Source organism: Tarenaya hassleriana, unplaced genomic scaffold (assembly GCF_000463585.1).
Source record: "Tarenaya hassleriana unplaced genomic scaffold, ASM46358v1 Cleome15, whole genome shotgun sequence".
In the NCBI taxonomy this organism is placed as follows: domain Eukaryota; kingdom Viridiplantae; phylum Streptophyta; class Magnoliopsida; order Brassicales; family Cleomaceae; genus Tarenaya; species Tarenaya hassleriana.
The window spans coordinates 1162322-1175891 of NW_010964923.1; the positions used below are offsets into that span (position 1 = coordinate 1162322).

The 13570-nt window shown below is 34.9% G+C and overlaps 3 protein-coding genes across 7 annotated transcripts; 1 reads left to right on the forward strand and 2 right to left on the reverse strand.

Annotated features, from left to right (window-relative positions):
• The first annotated feature begins 129 nt into the window (after positions 1-129).
• On the forward strand, positions 130-2242 carry LOC104808708 (sarcoplasmic reticulum histidine-rich calcium-binding protein-like). The gene has a single exon (XM_010534479.1). The coding sequence runs from the start codon at positions 800-802 to the stop codon at positions 2165-2167; it is 1368 nt and encodes a 455-aa protein (XP_010532781.1). The 5' UTR covers positions 130-799; the 3' UTR covers positions 2168-2242.
• LOC104808707 (TBC1 domain family member 13) lies at positions 2165-6034 on the reverse strand. Of its 5 annotated transcripts, none has more exons than XM_010534477.2 (10): positions 5608-6034; positions 5400-5492; positions 4956-5060; positions 4201-4353; positions 3955-4053; positions 3704-3842; positions 3418-3605; positions 3197-3313; positions 2572-2732; positions 2165-2242 (listed from the first exon to the last, which is right to left on the reverse strand). In XM_010534477.2, exons 1-9 carry the CDS (start codon positions 5926-5928, stop codon positions 2580-2582), a joined length of 1368 nt encoding a protein of 455 aa, XP_010532779.1. In that variant the 5' UTR covers positions 5929-6034; the 3' UTR covers positions 2165-2242; positions 2572-2579. The 5 variants fall into 5 exon arrangements, with proteins under 5 accessions (XP_010532779.1, XP_010532777.1, XP_010532778.1 ...); XM_010534475.1 differs by having other exon boundaries at positions 2202-2294; XM_010534476.1 differs by lacking the exon at positions 2165-2242 and adding an exon at positions 2300-2425.
• Positions 6035-8825: 2791 nt separating this feature from the next.
• Positions 8826-11788, reverse strand: LOC104808709 (PLASMODESMATA CALLOSE-BINDING PROTEIN 3). Its single transcript, XM_010534480.1, has 3 exons — positions 11291-11788; positions 11111-11144; positions 8826-9275 (listed from the first exon to the last, which is right to left on the reverse strand). The coding sequence occupies exons 1-3, from the start codon at positions 11613-11615 to the stop codon at positions 9011-9013; spliced, it is 624 nt and encodes a 207-aa protein (XP_010532782.1). The 5' UTR covers positions 11616-11788; the 3' UTR covers positions 8826-9010.
• Between the last annotated feature and the right edge of the window lie 1782 nt (positions 11789-13570).

Sequence of the window (13570 nt, forward strand, 5' to 3'; positions counted from 1 at the left end):
TCTTTATATATATATATATATATATATATATATATATATATATATATATTATGATTTCGTTTAAAATATCAAATCCTATATGCTTTTTCTTCTTCTTTTGGATTTGTTACGTAATCTTCAGAAAAAAAATTGAGATTGACTTGCTCCTAAGTCAAAATAAATGAATAAATAAATAAATAAATAAGAATTTGACGAGGTTAAATACCTTCAATCATCATTAGAATATTGCCGACTTTTTTAAATTAAATTCAATTAAATTAAACCTCTATAGCAACAGGTTGAGTTTGCGTTAAAAGTGATGTATGCGTTTATGGTTTAGTTTACTGACTATTAAGAGATTTAGAAAATGTAAAACTATAAAATATGTGAGTTAAGAGAGATGGGTTTAATTAATTTTCAGATGATCCAGCTTTAAAACTTTGAATTTAATTAACTTTTCCCCCATTAACCACCAATCAAAATCTATGTTTTACCAATTCAAATTTTCAGCCTAATATTTTATATCTATAAACTCGATTTCTTTAAACCCACCCTATTTTATAAACCAACGTCTATAAATTTCATACTTTATTTTGTAATTCAAAAAAACCATTGATACGAAAATAATATATTTCCAACCGAGGAAGCAATAAAACCATATAATAGAAAATCCAATAATTAAATAATCACAAAACAAGAAACCCCAAGAAGATCGCACTTGGCTGAAGCAGTTCGAGGGTTTTAAATTTAAACCCTAGAGAAGAAGAACGGCATTTTGGGTTCCTTGAAGCGCACGGAACACAGAAAAAATACGCCATTGATGAAGAAAAAGAATAACTACAGAGAGGTCGAGGTGGTTCCCCATCGGATGCTATATTCAACAGAGCTAACGATGAAGATATCGCAGCGGCTAAGTCCCGAGAAACTGAGATCTTATTTTCACTTCATGCAAGAATATAGTTTTCGCAGAATCGGGTTACCGCAACTTGTTGCATCTGTTCTGCCTTTGTTGCAACACGACCAAGATCTTCAGAATCAGTTCCGGGAAGCCGTCCATAGCGATTTCTCGGTCCCACGAGCCGAAGAAACGGGCAAAGAAGAAGAGCAAGAAGGCAAAACCCGAGATGGGATGAAGGGGTGTCTTGATGGTGATGGTGACAGTAAGGAGGGCGAGATTCGAGGATGGAACCATCATCATGATTATGGTAATAATGATGATGAGGAAGAGATTACGAGCGGGGGGCATTACCATGGTGATAACCATCATAACCATCGGAATGATGATGATGAAGAAGAAGATATCAAAGAAGGCGAAATCCGAGATGGGACGAAGGATTCTCTTCATGGAGATGATGAGGCGGACAATGGCATCAGAGGAAACCATCATCATGGGCATCATAACCATCATCATCATGGAAATGATGATGATCATGTAGATGACAAGAAGAATGGAAACAGAGATGACCATCAAGATCATCATAACGATGAGCATGATGGGCATGACAAGGTCCGGAAAGAAGATGATGACAAGAAGATGGGTAAGCTAAACAAGAATGGTTTAGAGGGAAAGAAGAAACGAATGTACCAAGAGTTTATGAAAATGTCAAAACCCGAACTGATAAAGATGATTCTAGAGATTATACCCGATACCGAGGATTTATCTCGGCAAAGATCCTCGAAGAAAAGGAGTAAATCAAGTCCGGGTCGAGATCCGGAACAGGTCACCCCCAGCTATAGGCTTATCCCGGAGGAAGACAGGCCGGAAGAACAGGATCCAGAACTGAACAACAAGTACATGTCAGTGGGAAAGATGAGCCGAAGATTTCGGAACCGAAAGAGACTAAGTCATGACAAAAAGGCGATGATCAAATGCGAAGATGAAATGTACGAAGCAGACATGCTGAGAGGAACTCTGCAAAGAACAGCGGAGGAGGCGGAAAAGGTTCTGAGAGGGGAGATGAAAATGAAAGATTTAGGAGTGATGTGCTACAGATGCATAGAACAGTTGTATGGAAAACAGGGGGAGGAAGCCGTGGAAGAAGTGAAACGAAAACCGGAAAAGGCTTTAAGTGTGATCTTACCTCGTCTGAGGCAGAAGTTGCGGGAGTTGGACCTTTTCCTCGAAGATCAGAAACCCGTCTGGAATAGAACCTTTGTTGGACACTCCGATAAGCTAAAGATATTGTGACCCGAGCAGGAAAGCAATTCCGAGATCTTTTCTTTTCTTTCTCGCTTTCCCTTTAGAGGCTTCGTGATTTGGGCTCTGACTCCATTAGACACAGATGTAAAAGGTTTTCGGTTATTCCACAAAGCACCTACATAAACTCAAAAGAGTTCTGTGAATTTATTAATAACGGAAAATCCAAGCAAGGAGGCAGATCCTCAAACAAATATGTCAGAAGTTTGCATCCAAATCTCTATCCATCCACCAAGCTATGAAAGTTTCCTATCCAAGAGGTTACAAATTTCGGATTTCTTAGAAAGCTAACACATTTACACAGAAATCGGTAATATACAGAAAGGAAGATCATGGATTCAAATAACAAAAAACGTAGAAGACAAGAGGATGAGTGCACTTTGTTAGTAATTAACCTGAAGACTTAGTTACGCAACTTGTCCGCGACATACAACATATGACTGATGTTTGTGGGAGGATAGTTCTGAAGAAGTTTGAGGTCTGATGTGAAATCTCCAGCAAGAAGACGTCTTCGAACTAGAATCAACATTGCACAGCAAATTCGAAGCAGTGTCTCCTGCAATTACATGTAATCTGTTAGATCTCTTTCCCGGGTTATATTACTCGTCTCATATCAAGTAACTTTCTGTTAGTTTTATAATCACTGCAATGAGACCTCCAAAATCAGACAATCAGAACAATAAGATTTCAGATCGGGATTCATTTCCTGAACTGTCGGCTAAATGTGACCTGCATGCATATGCTTGACGTCACATAGATCAGCCACAGATATACTATACTGTTCCCAGTGAAACATATAGTAGAAACATGGAAAAGTGTCCATTTCATCCTGTATCTTTCAAAAACCTTGAGAAATCTTAATTTTTCATCCAGATGAACGAAGCTATAGAAATCATTAGCCTAAGACCCGCAAGAGAATGATTTTCAGCGATAGACCTTTGTTTGACGCATCCTCTGTTCAGTATAAAATAAAAATAAAAACTTTTAACGGAAGCTGGATGGTAACAAACTGTACATTACCTGAGGACCCTCAGGGTCACTCAGAAGAGTGTCCCAAATCCGGAGGCTGTCCGCAAAGTTGAACTCCTGGGTCAGGAGGAGAGTGATCCATCTGAATGCGTAAAATTGTGGATTTATCTGAAAATGTATGCACAAGTTTCAATGGCCACCACTGCCCGAAATGATTAAGAGAATATATCAAGAGGGAAAAGGAATTGTAATGGTTTCTTGAGATAACTTACTTTAGTTGTGACCTCTAGATGACGCCAAAGTTCTTCATCATGTTCCTTCAAGAGCTGTGACAGCCTTGTGATAGTGGAACGAATACCGACGACACTGTTGTCCAGTTGTTGACAAAAATTATCCCGAAACCCACTCATCAATTCAACAAAACAGAAAAATGCATCTGATTCAGCATGGGCCTGCATAACTTAAAAGGTCAACAGTAAGAGAAAGGAGCATATCATAAAAGAATGTCAGAAAATTCGGGTATAGATAGATTAAGAAAAAGGTACATCTGAAGTGTACATGTACTCACTGAATTTCCTCCATCTGGGTCGTTCTTAAATATGTAGAAAATGGGTGCCAATATCTCGTTCATCCCTTGAACATATCTGATACCAGGATTCAACTTTGCAAAAATGTTCAAGATGTTCTTCAAAGCATCCTGAACACGTGTTAGACATTTTAATCAACCCACAAATCTATCAATGAACATGTGTTAATAGGCCACAAAGACTGTCAATACAAGTAAATAAAGAAGGGGGAAAAAATCTGACCTGATTAGATTTTGTAGCTACAGAATCCCCAGAGAAAAAGTGCATATCTGGATGAGTGCGCATTACATCTCGGTCAATCTGTTCCATGGTTTCTGAGTCCTAAACAGTATTAAAGTTGAGATTAGAAGCTTCATTTTGCAGGTTCTTACATAAGTGGTATTGCAAGTTATAGTAACCTATTACAAGACTAGTTTCCTTATAAATTATACCTTGAAAAATCTATCATCACGTTTGTCCAACAAATACCTTGAAAAATTTATGCCACATGCTTGTTGTTCCAAGACTTAAGGGGTGATCTTCATGAGTTATCTCTGACCTTGAAAGGACACCACTGCCTTCAGTTTTTGGCTCATTACTCGCACTACCCTTTGATTTATCCAATCTCCTTGATATTTCTGACTAGCTAGCCACAAAAACATTTAGCAAACCAAAAGTAATCTTAAATTGAAAACAAAAACAAAAAAGGCACAAGGAAAGGGCAGTGGAACAGTTACATAAGCACCTAAATACCGTCAATGCCCTTATCACTTCTAAGAGTACCTCAATGGTCTCACATTGAAGGATCCTACATCATTCTGCCTAGTCAAATGCAAGATATAATGCTGCTTAGCTCTCGAATTCCCATGTCCAATATTGTTCTACGAGTTGCAAACTTAAATGTTCTAACTACTTTCATGCTTTGTCAAAAGAGGGTGAAAAACTCAATTCAACAAAGACATTAACCAAATGACAGGTATAACCTTTTATCAATGCCCACTACCAACCACACGCTTTTAGCTCTAGTGACGGGTATGAAGCTCTGTAGCAACTACATCAAGCTAACAATCATGCTTTCAGAACAGTGTCCGCTCCGATCAGAAGTTTGGTTGTATCTCTCTCCGTATGGTCAAAGAATGCAAAAGACTGTATACACCAGTTATGCTTTCCTCACGTTCAAAAATAGCAAGAAATGCACGCAATCATTACAGCGAACAAGTGTCGAACCGCAAAAGTGGACTTACAGGGTTCATTAGAAGCTCCTCTTTGAACTGCTTGTACTGTGACCGTTTCTTAGCCAACTCAGAAGGCCATAAGGAGCGATCAGGTGGCAGATAACCCAGTAAGAGCTGCCACACAGTCAATAGAACAATCTCAAGCAGAAACTGACATAATGGGCAATGAAAATCCTTGATTTTCTATTTCGTTTCAAAACAAAATCTGAAAAGCCAAATTGATTCTTACATAATGCACCGTAGACTTCAAGTCAGTCTGTGGAAGGACTATCAGATTTCAAGGAACAGAAGAAATCAGAACTAGACTACATCGTTATTGGCAAACTAACAGTTGCGGATCATACATTTCTCTCCTCTGTAAGTTCACTTACAAAGGCGAAATTTTCAACAAGGTTCTTTCATCTTCTTACCAAAATCAATGAGCCTAATTGAAAAGTCCCCAAAACACGTTACCTTCCAGACATTGGAGCGAATCCCAGCATGATCAGGTAGACCTTGAGAAGCTAGTTTCCTCAATTCCTTCATGTTTATCACCTTCTTTGATAACTAAAAACATCCAGATAAAGGAAAAACAACACAAACAATAAACAAAACTGCAAGCCCAGATACACAAATACGAGGTTGCATTCCTCTCGGGAACAGAAAAAGCCTCACTAACAACCTCCGCCATGATCTGCGCTTGCCGAGAAACATCCTCTGCAGGAGAAGCCGCCGGAGCTCGACCTTCACCTCCGCCGTTACCACTTCCATTCCGCTGATCATTCGTCTCTGTCTTCATCGGAGGAGGAGCAGGAAGCGGCGGATCTGTCGCAGCGGTCTTCACGGACGGAGGAGGAACACGGAGCGGCGGTGACGGCGACGGAATCGGCTCAACGGTGGGAGGAGAAACGGAAGCGGAGGAGGAGTGGCGGAGGAGACGATCGTCACCGGAAGTGGACCACATGGAGCTGTTGAGCCAATCGGGAACACCCTTCTTCGCCATAGATTCCGGCAGATTCAAACTCTCTGAGTCGATGATTGATTGATTGCTACGGCCAGGAGTCTTCGATCGGAGACAGAGAGGCTAGATCACGTGCTGGGGCATTTTCTTTTTCTTTTTCTTTTCTTAAAAAACGAACAGAAAATAAATAAATCTTTATTTAAAAAAATCAAGCGAACCAAACCAAATTAAACCGGAGACAAATCGGACTCTGTTTCTACAAAAATATATGTATCTAATTTTGATCCCTAGCTCTCAATACTTACAAAGAACCCCTACATTTTCCTCCATATATAACAATTTGATCCCTAGCTTTCCATTTGTGCTAAAATACCCCAAGTTATTCACTTAGGCTTGGCGTAGTTTTTATTTTGAATTTTTTACTTTAGTTTTTTGTTTTTTATTTTCGTTTAAAATTTTTGTTTTTTGTAAATATAAAAAAATAGAGTTTTTAAGTTTTTTTTTCATCAAATTTACTTTTCAAGTTTGTAAAAAATTAATTTGATGAAAATTTCATTATCAATTTTTATGATTTTTGGATTTTAAAAATTCAAAAAACTTCTTCCATTCAAGGCTTTTGTTCGATTTCGTAACAATTTAATTCAACGTTGTGGTCTTAAAAAAATATTACTGAACATATTAGTTTCATTAAGATCGGTTTTTTAGTTGGAAATTATTAATACATACAAATTGAACAGAACATCTATAATTGATGTACGCTAATTATGATTAGTATTTGTTAAATAGAATTTGAGGAACAACAAGATCATATAGATTAATTAACTTTGATGATTAAAACAGTAATATTAGAAACCGGATAACGATTAAAGCAGTTAACAACAAATATATTAGCCTTTTGAATATTAATTCAAGATTTAGGGTTTTGTTTGTTTGAATATATAACAAATTTGTTTAATTACCCGATTATATAAATGGTTAAGAAAAAAACGATCGGTGCCTATTCAATCAATTAGTAAAATTTCTTAAAAGAAATTCAAATTTTAAAAAATTAAAAAAAATAACCCAGAAGAATTAATTTATGTTTTTTCTTCTGCACTAACTTTATTTATTTTTATTAAAAAAAAAACACGACCCTGTTCTTCATCAACCCTTGTACTTCTCTTTTTAGTCCATGTGTTCGTCAATCTTCTCCTTTTGCGTACTACGCAAGGTAGGTCAAATGACTTGGAACGCAAGTTTCGTCAAACCTGAAACAATACATCCGGTGAATCTTCCTTTTCCTCCAAGAAACCCTATACGAATCCCGAAATCTAGGGTTTCGATTCCCAACAACGGATCTTCGTAAATTTTTTTCCATGATTATAAGTACGAATCGCTGTCACAAAATTCGAACAGGAACCGAGTGAACTCGTCCATCAGATCGGGGCAACCGCTGAAAATCACGTCCACTTCCCCTCTGAGATACTCCAACTCGGCACAACCGTAGTACCCTTCTTGCTCTTTGAATCTCACCAACGCTTTCACAAACGCAGCGTACATATCGCCACCGCCGCTGCAGCGTTCTGAATCGTAGTCGCGTTTAGTGACAAGGCTACGTTTCTTCACTCTGTTAATGAAGTCCACTGCTTTCTCGAGCATCGACTTTTTGTTTGTTCTACGTGAAAACATCAACTCATCGGCCGAAGTGTCGTGTTTTTCAGATTCTTTATCGTCCATCATCTTCACGAATCTTCCGGTTTTCTTGTCCCTTTTCATGATCTGATCATTACGAACCGATCTCTTTCCATGTCCGTTTGTGTTCTTCTCCTTGCGAGATTTTCTGTCATTAGGGTTTCTCATGTTTCTTCTTCTTTTTCTCCTTCTGTGTTGAGTTTCTCTCGAATCTAAGGCTGGTCTTATAATGTAGATATTAGGAAGATAAGCTTAATTATAAAAGGATTAGGAATAAGTAAATTTGTCAAGATTTGCGGAATAAATCTTTGCTTTTAAATATACAACATACTTTCTAATTCATATCTTAATGATAAGAATAGATAAATACAATCTAAACAGGAAACACACTAATTATCTAAATTTTATAGGAACTGAAACTCTTTATATTTCCCAATACTGCCCTCAAACTCAAACGTGTATTGGACGATCTTCAAATTTTGATTTAGGTTTTACACCACCCTTGGGATCGACTATATCCTCAACCGTTGGAGAAAGACTAAAAAAAAACAAACGAACGTGGTACTACAACCAACTACGCAGAAAAGAATCGTTTACTGACAAAACTATAATCAAACGAACGACGACGGTGCAAATATGTAATTACGCAAAAAAAAAAAATCGTTCGCTGACAAAACTATATCCGACAGAAAGAATTAAGATTAAACATCTTTGTCGATTTGGAAAAGTAATGAGAGAAAACAAATCAAAACTAAAAGAAAAAACAAAAAGAAATCAGCGAAAACCACACTACTAATTTATTATTTTTTAAATCAAAATCCTTCAAAATCATATCACTGACGGATACGGTATATCGCCATCTTCATCATCGTCTTCAATCATCACCCTTTTCTGAAAACTAATAAAACTTCAAACTGATACCATGTTAAAATTTACGAAATAAAACGTTGTTATATTATTGATAATCGAATGAGATAGTTTTCTCCCACTATAATTCCTAATTCATATCTTAATAATAAAAATATATAAATACAATTTAAATAGGAAACACACTAACATCTAAATTCTATAGAAACTGAAATTCTTCATATTTTCTAATAAACTTTAATTTAAAAAATCCTAATTTTATTCATTCTATGACATTTTTTATTTCCTTTTTTTTTTGTATACGTGTTTATATATATAAGTAAAAAAAGTTATCAAATAGGGACTGTACAGACAACATGTTATAACCCTTGAACAAAAAGATTAACATAAGAAGTAAAATTAAAAATAAATAAATATGTCTAATAATTCTATGATCAGAACCCTCTGTAAGATCCCGAGGGTTCCAATAAATTTTTTTGCCTGTAAAGGACAAATACCAAACGACCTTCTGATCCCACCACAAAACTTGCGTAGTTTTATACCTCGTCGCATTAAATCTAAACCAATAAATGCTTTCTTCTATAACCTAAAACAAAATCACAGCCATTAATACCGAGCATAATAATGTTACACGTGTCCTCATGCAGATGTTCGATGAGGCTTCGGATTCGTCGGTGGTGCTGGTCGACGGGGTGAACGGCGGCGCGGTGGTTCCCGGCGGAGTCAGGCCGTTTCCGACCGGCGATGTGGTCGTAGGTGGTGTTAATGTCGTGGTAGGATTGTTTCCGGTGATCGTCGTGGTCGGTGTTCCTCCGAACGTCGTTGTCGTCGCCGGTGTTCCTCCGGCGGTGCTGGAAGATATATATATTACAAACGATTCAAGAACTTGGATCGAAATCAAGAACTTTGATGAAAAAACATTCACACATAAAAATTTCTAATTTAGATGATTAACAAGAAATTGTTTTTTTTTTTAAAAATATGGATGTACCAATTTTAAGAATGTGCCGAAGTTGAAACAATTTTTAAGTGCTACTCTCGATTCTTTAATTTTAACACAATCAATTCCTTGTAATTAGGTTTTTGTAACTTTAATAGTTTATAGTTTAATTTAAATTAACATATACTTTATTTATTTATTATAACAGTTCATTTTTTGCCTACAATGAAATTTTATCAATATAATTATGTATAAAATTTGAAAAAGTATTAAGTGAATACAACCTATATTTCATGGAAAAAAACAATTTTGAATGTTTGTGTATTAAATTGGGGAAACGGTGCATGTTGAAGAAAAGAAATTCATTTAAATATTCGTAGGAAAGCAGCAAAGAATGATAAATGGATCGAATTGTTGGCTTCTTCGTTAAGAAAAATGTAAAGGAAGTGGTCCGGTCCAACAAGACAAGAGCTTTTGTAAATTTGATTTAGTTATTAATTATTGATACCTTTTATTTCATAATTAGTATTGTTCTAACAACTAAAATAAATAAAATATAAAATACTTTAAGAAATAAAACACCAACTTATACAAACAGCGCCAACAAAAAACAAACGGTATGGAGAAAATCTTAATGTGACGAGAAGAAAATCAGTTTTGTGATTATTAATATTACGTTGATAAAAGGCAAATCAAATGCACTAAGAGATAACAAGACGTAAAATTAATATATATATATATATATATATGTCGATATTCACAATAGTTTCATAAGATATTTATAAAAAAAATCTAATTCATCATATTCTAGAAAAAAAGGTCATTTGGAAAGTATATTTTTCATCTACAAATTCAATTTTCCAGTTTGAAATAAATAGTTGAAATAATTTAATTTACCACATAATTAACAAAAAATTAAAAATATATAATGATTTTCAAAACTATATATATATATATATATATATCAATTACAATGTTTACAATTATTACAATTATTCACTTATTCAATGTTTTTGGGATGAGTATAACAATTCCAATTTTTATAGCTAGTGTAATGTATTTATCTAATAAGCATTTATTTGAAATAGTATTATAATTTTATTTTATTGTTGTTGAATAAAAAAGTTCGTCGATGTACGAATTTAAAAAAAAATATTTAATTTAATAATATTGTTTATATAAAAATATAGTAATGGATGTTAGAGAAACTAGTGTATTTGTGTATTTTGAACTTTTGACCAAAACTTAAAGGACACATCAGATAAGGCACTGGGACCCATATCATAACGACCGTTGGATGTTTTTGTGTTTGACAATGAAGAGCATCCAACGGTCCAGAAATGGCGGATAGAACACAGAGAAAGGGGACAACGCTCAAAACGCATCTCGAGAAAAGATCGAGCTTTAGTTTTTTTTTATATATTCTTTGGAGACAATAAGAATTTTCTCTCTTTTTTCTGTCATAAAAAGAATTTACCGATATTTAGAAATCTATATATTTTTTTATATAACCACGGTCCAAAGACTTAAAAAATGTTTATGAAAATATTGAAAGTTTGAAACCCAGCATAAAAATCTAGATCACGTAATCAAATATCATAGAAATAATGAAACATAATTATAATATGACAGCAACATATAAAAATGTTTAATTTCAATATTATCCTAATTAAAAGAAGTTGATGCGTACGTATATATATATATATATTACACAAAGCAAGCACACACGTAGAAAATATCGCATACCTCAAAGAGCTCGGATACACGCAAGACCCATAACCTAAATCAGAAACACAAAAAAAAAATTATTATTACATTCAAAGCCATTATATACACACTATATCTATCCATGTGTGTGTATATATGTGAGTGGAGGGGAAAACCGAAAACGTAAACCGGGCCGGTTAACAAGAAACCGAGACGTACTGGGATCAGTTTTGGCGAGGGTGGCAGTACCGGCGAAGTAGCAAGAACCAGGTGCCATGGATCTGCGTTGAAAATAGCTGTTGAAGGCGTAAGAGGAGTGAGCCTGGATCGTGTTGGGGAGATAGCACAGACCGGTCGGCTGGATCGGAGCGCAGTCGGCGCCGGTGGCGCATGCGTAGTCAAGGGCCGACTGCAGCGCCTGGCTCGTGGCGTCGATCCGAGCCACGCACCACATGGCGTAGGCCGCGGTCCGGTGGTGGTGGTTGCTGACGTGGACGAGGAGGAGGAGGGAGAGGAGGGAGATAGACGTGAAGGGAAGTGCCATATTTTGCCTTTGGTGAGCGGTAAAGAGAGAGAGTGTGTGTGTGTGTGATTTGTGTGTTTAGTGCTCTTTCTTTTGCTTTTTGCTTTCACTTTGTTTTTGTTTCTTTTTTCTTCTTTTAATTCTTTTTTTTTTGGTATTTGGGAACGAAAGTTGGTGGAATTAATTTCGTAGAATCTCATTCTTTTGAACAAATTAAACGGTGGAGAAATTTAATATCTCCTTGCTTTGATTAAGCTTATAATTATTAGTTCTATATATTATTAGATAAATCATCTGAAATTAGAATAATATATAATCTGAAATCAAACGTTTATGGTTTGTTGAGATAGAGTATTATTGAGAAATTATTAAAAATAGCTATTTTTTATGTAATGGTCGAAACTAATATTTAATAATATATACTATCCATATGTAGGTAAGATTATTCGTATATAACCACACGTCAAATCTTGGATTTATTTTTAATCCAGATTTTGAATGAATTATGCATGTAGAATATTTTTATCTATCTAATTACCTATTAGATATCGGTATTTATTTATATTTATATGCGAATAATCTAATATTGTCATTAAAAAAAATGTTTGGATTTTTTTTCTTCCAAATGTCTGAGTTTGCTCTTTGTCACTGGTCATTGTAAGGGTAAAACCCCTAAAAAACCTCCAACTTACAAAAATATATACAAATAAACCTTCAACTTAAAAAATTGTCAATCAATCCCCGAACTTGTAACTTGTCACTAAATAAAACCTCGAACTTGCAAATTATTGCTCTATTAAACCTTTGACCAGTTTGACCACAATTTCAGGCGATCGAAAATCCACGTATTAACGGATTGGTGATGTCACCTAATACATGTTATCAATTTTAATTTAAAAAATGATATCAGCAATCCGTCAATACGTGGATTTCCGATCGTTCGAAATTGTGGTCAAACCGGTCAAAGGTTTATTAGAACAATAATTTGCAAGTTTGAGGTTTTATTAAGTGACAAGTTACAAGTTCGATGATTGATTGATAATTTTTCAAGTTAAAAGTTTATTTGTATATATTTTTACAAGTTGGAGGTTTTTTTGGAATTTTACCCTCATTGTAAAGATAAATTATGAGAATATTTTTTGGTGGATATGCAGTTTGGCGAATGTTTCATTCTATAAACAATGTATAGGTACAGGGAGCGACTGGTTGCACAGCCGCTACTCGCAAATGGAGCAGTTGCGATTTCTGACAGTTGCAGACGATTTAAAAACTGACTGGTTGAACCGCAACCATCTGCAACTGCAGCCAAACTTGTGTTTTCTAATCGCAGCATCTACCTTGCGTTTTGGTAACGGTTTCTGGCGTTTTGACAAAAAAACTAAAATATCCTCATAAAAAATTATATAAAACTCTAATATATATATATATGATAATTAATGTTGTTTAGTGTTATGATTTGATATTATTTTTTAGGATTATATTTTAATAAAAAATATATAATAGTATACTTTTTAGATTTAATAATGATTATTTTAAAAAAAAATTATAATAGAATTATTTTTTTTACTTAAAATAAATTAAATTGATGATATTTATATTTTAAATTTATTATTTAATTATTATAAATTTAGTAAATAATTTTTATCAAATGATACTAAAAATTCGATTAAAATTATTATAAAATTATTTTAAAATAATATTTTTTTTATAATTTATATCAAAACGCAATCGCGCGCAACCGCAACGAACTATTCACTTCTAGCCGTACTCACCCGCAATCGCTGCCAACATCAACTTATCAACCAGTCAGTATTTATCATTCATAATCGCTATCAACGGCTCTGAAAACGTCGTCACCCGCAACCGTAACCATTGCGGTACAACCAACCTTGAGTCTAATATTCACCTTGATTTGTCAAATCTTTAGATATTTTTTTTTCCCTTCAACATATATTATGTATAATTTACACTTTCAT

What these genes read in the sequence shown, in the direction of transcription:
- LOC104808708 (XM_010534479.1), top strand. Translation starts at nt 800, where the DNA reads ATGAAGAAAAAGAATAACTACAGAGAGGTCGAGGTGGTTCCCCATCGG.
- LOC104808707 (XM_010534477.2), bottom strand. Translation starts at nt 5,928, where the DNA reads ATGGCGAAGAAGGGTGTTCCCGATTGGCTCAACAGCTCCATGTGGTCC. An exon ending in AGGAGCTTCTAATGAACCCT is followed by an intron (nt 4,354 to 4,955) that starts GTAAGTCCACTT and finishes GTGGCTAGCTAG; the next exon opens with TCAGAAATATCAAGGAGATT. An exon ending in GTGACCCTGAGGGTCCTCAG is followed by an intron (nt 2,733 to 3,196) that starts GTAATGTACAGT and finishes ATGTAATTGCAG; the next exon opens with GAGACACTGCTTCGAATTTG.
- LOC104808709 (XM_010534480.1), bottom strand. Translation starts at nt 11,615, where the DNA reads ATGGCACTTCCCTTCACGTCTATCTCCCTCCTCTCCCTCCTCCTCCTC. An exon ending in CCTCGCCAAAACTGATCCCA is followed by an intron (nt 11,145 to 11,290) that starts GTACGTCTCGGT and finishes TTTCTGATTTAG; the next exon opens with GTTATGGGTCTTGCGTGTAT. An exon ending in GTGTATCCGAGCTCTTTGAG is followed by an intron (nt 9,276 to 11,110) that starts GTATGCGATATT and finishes TATATCTTCCAG; the next exon opens with CACCGCCGGAGGAACACCGG.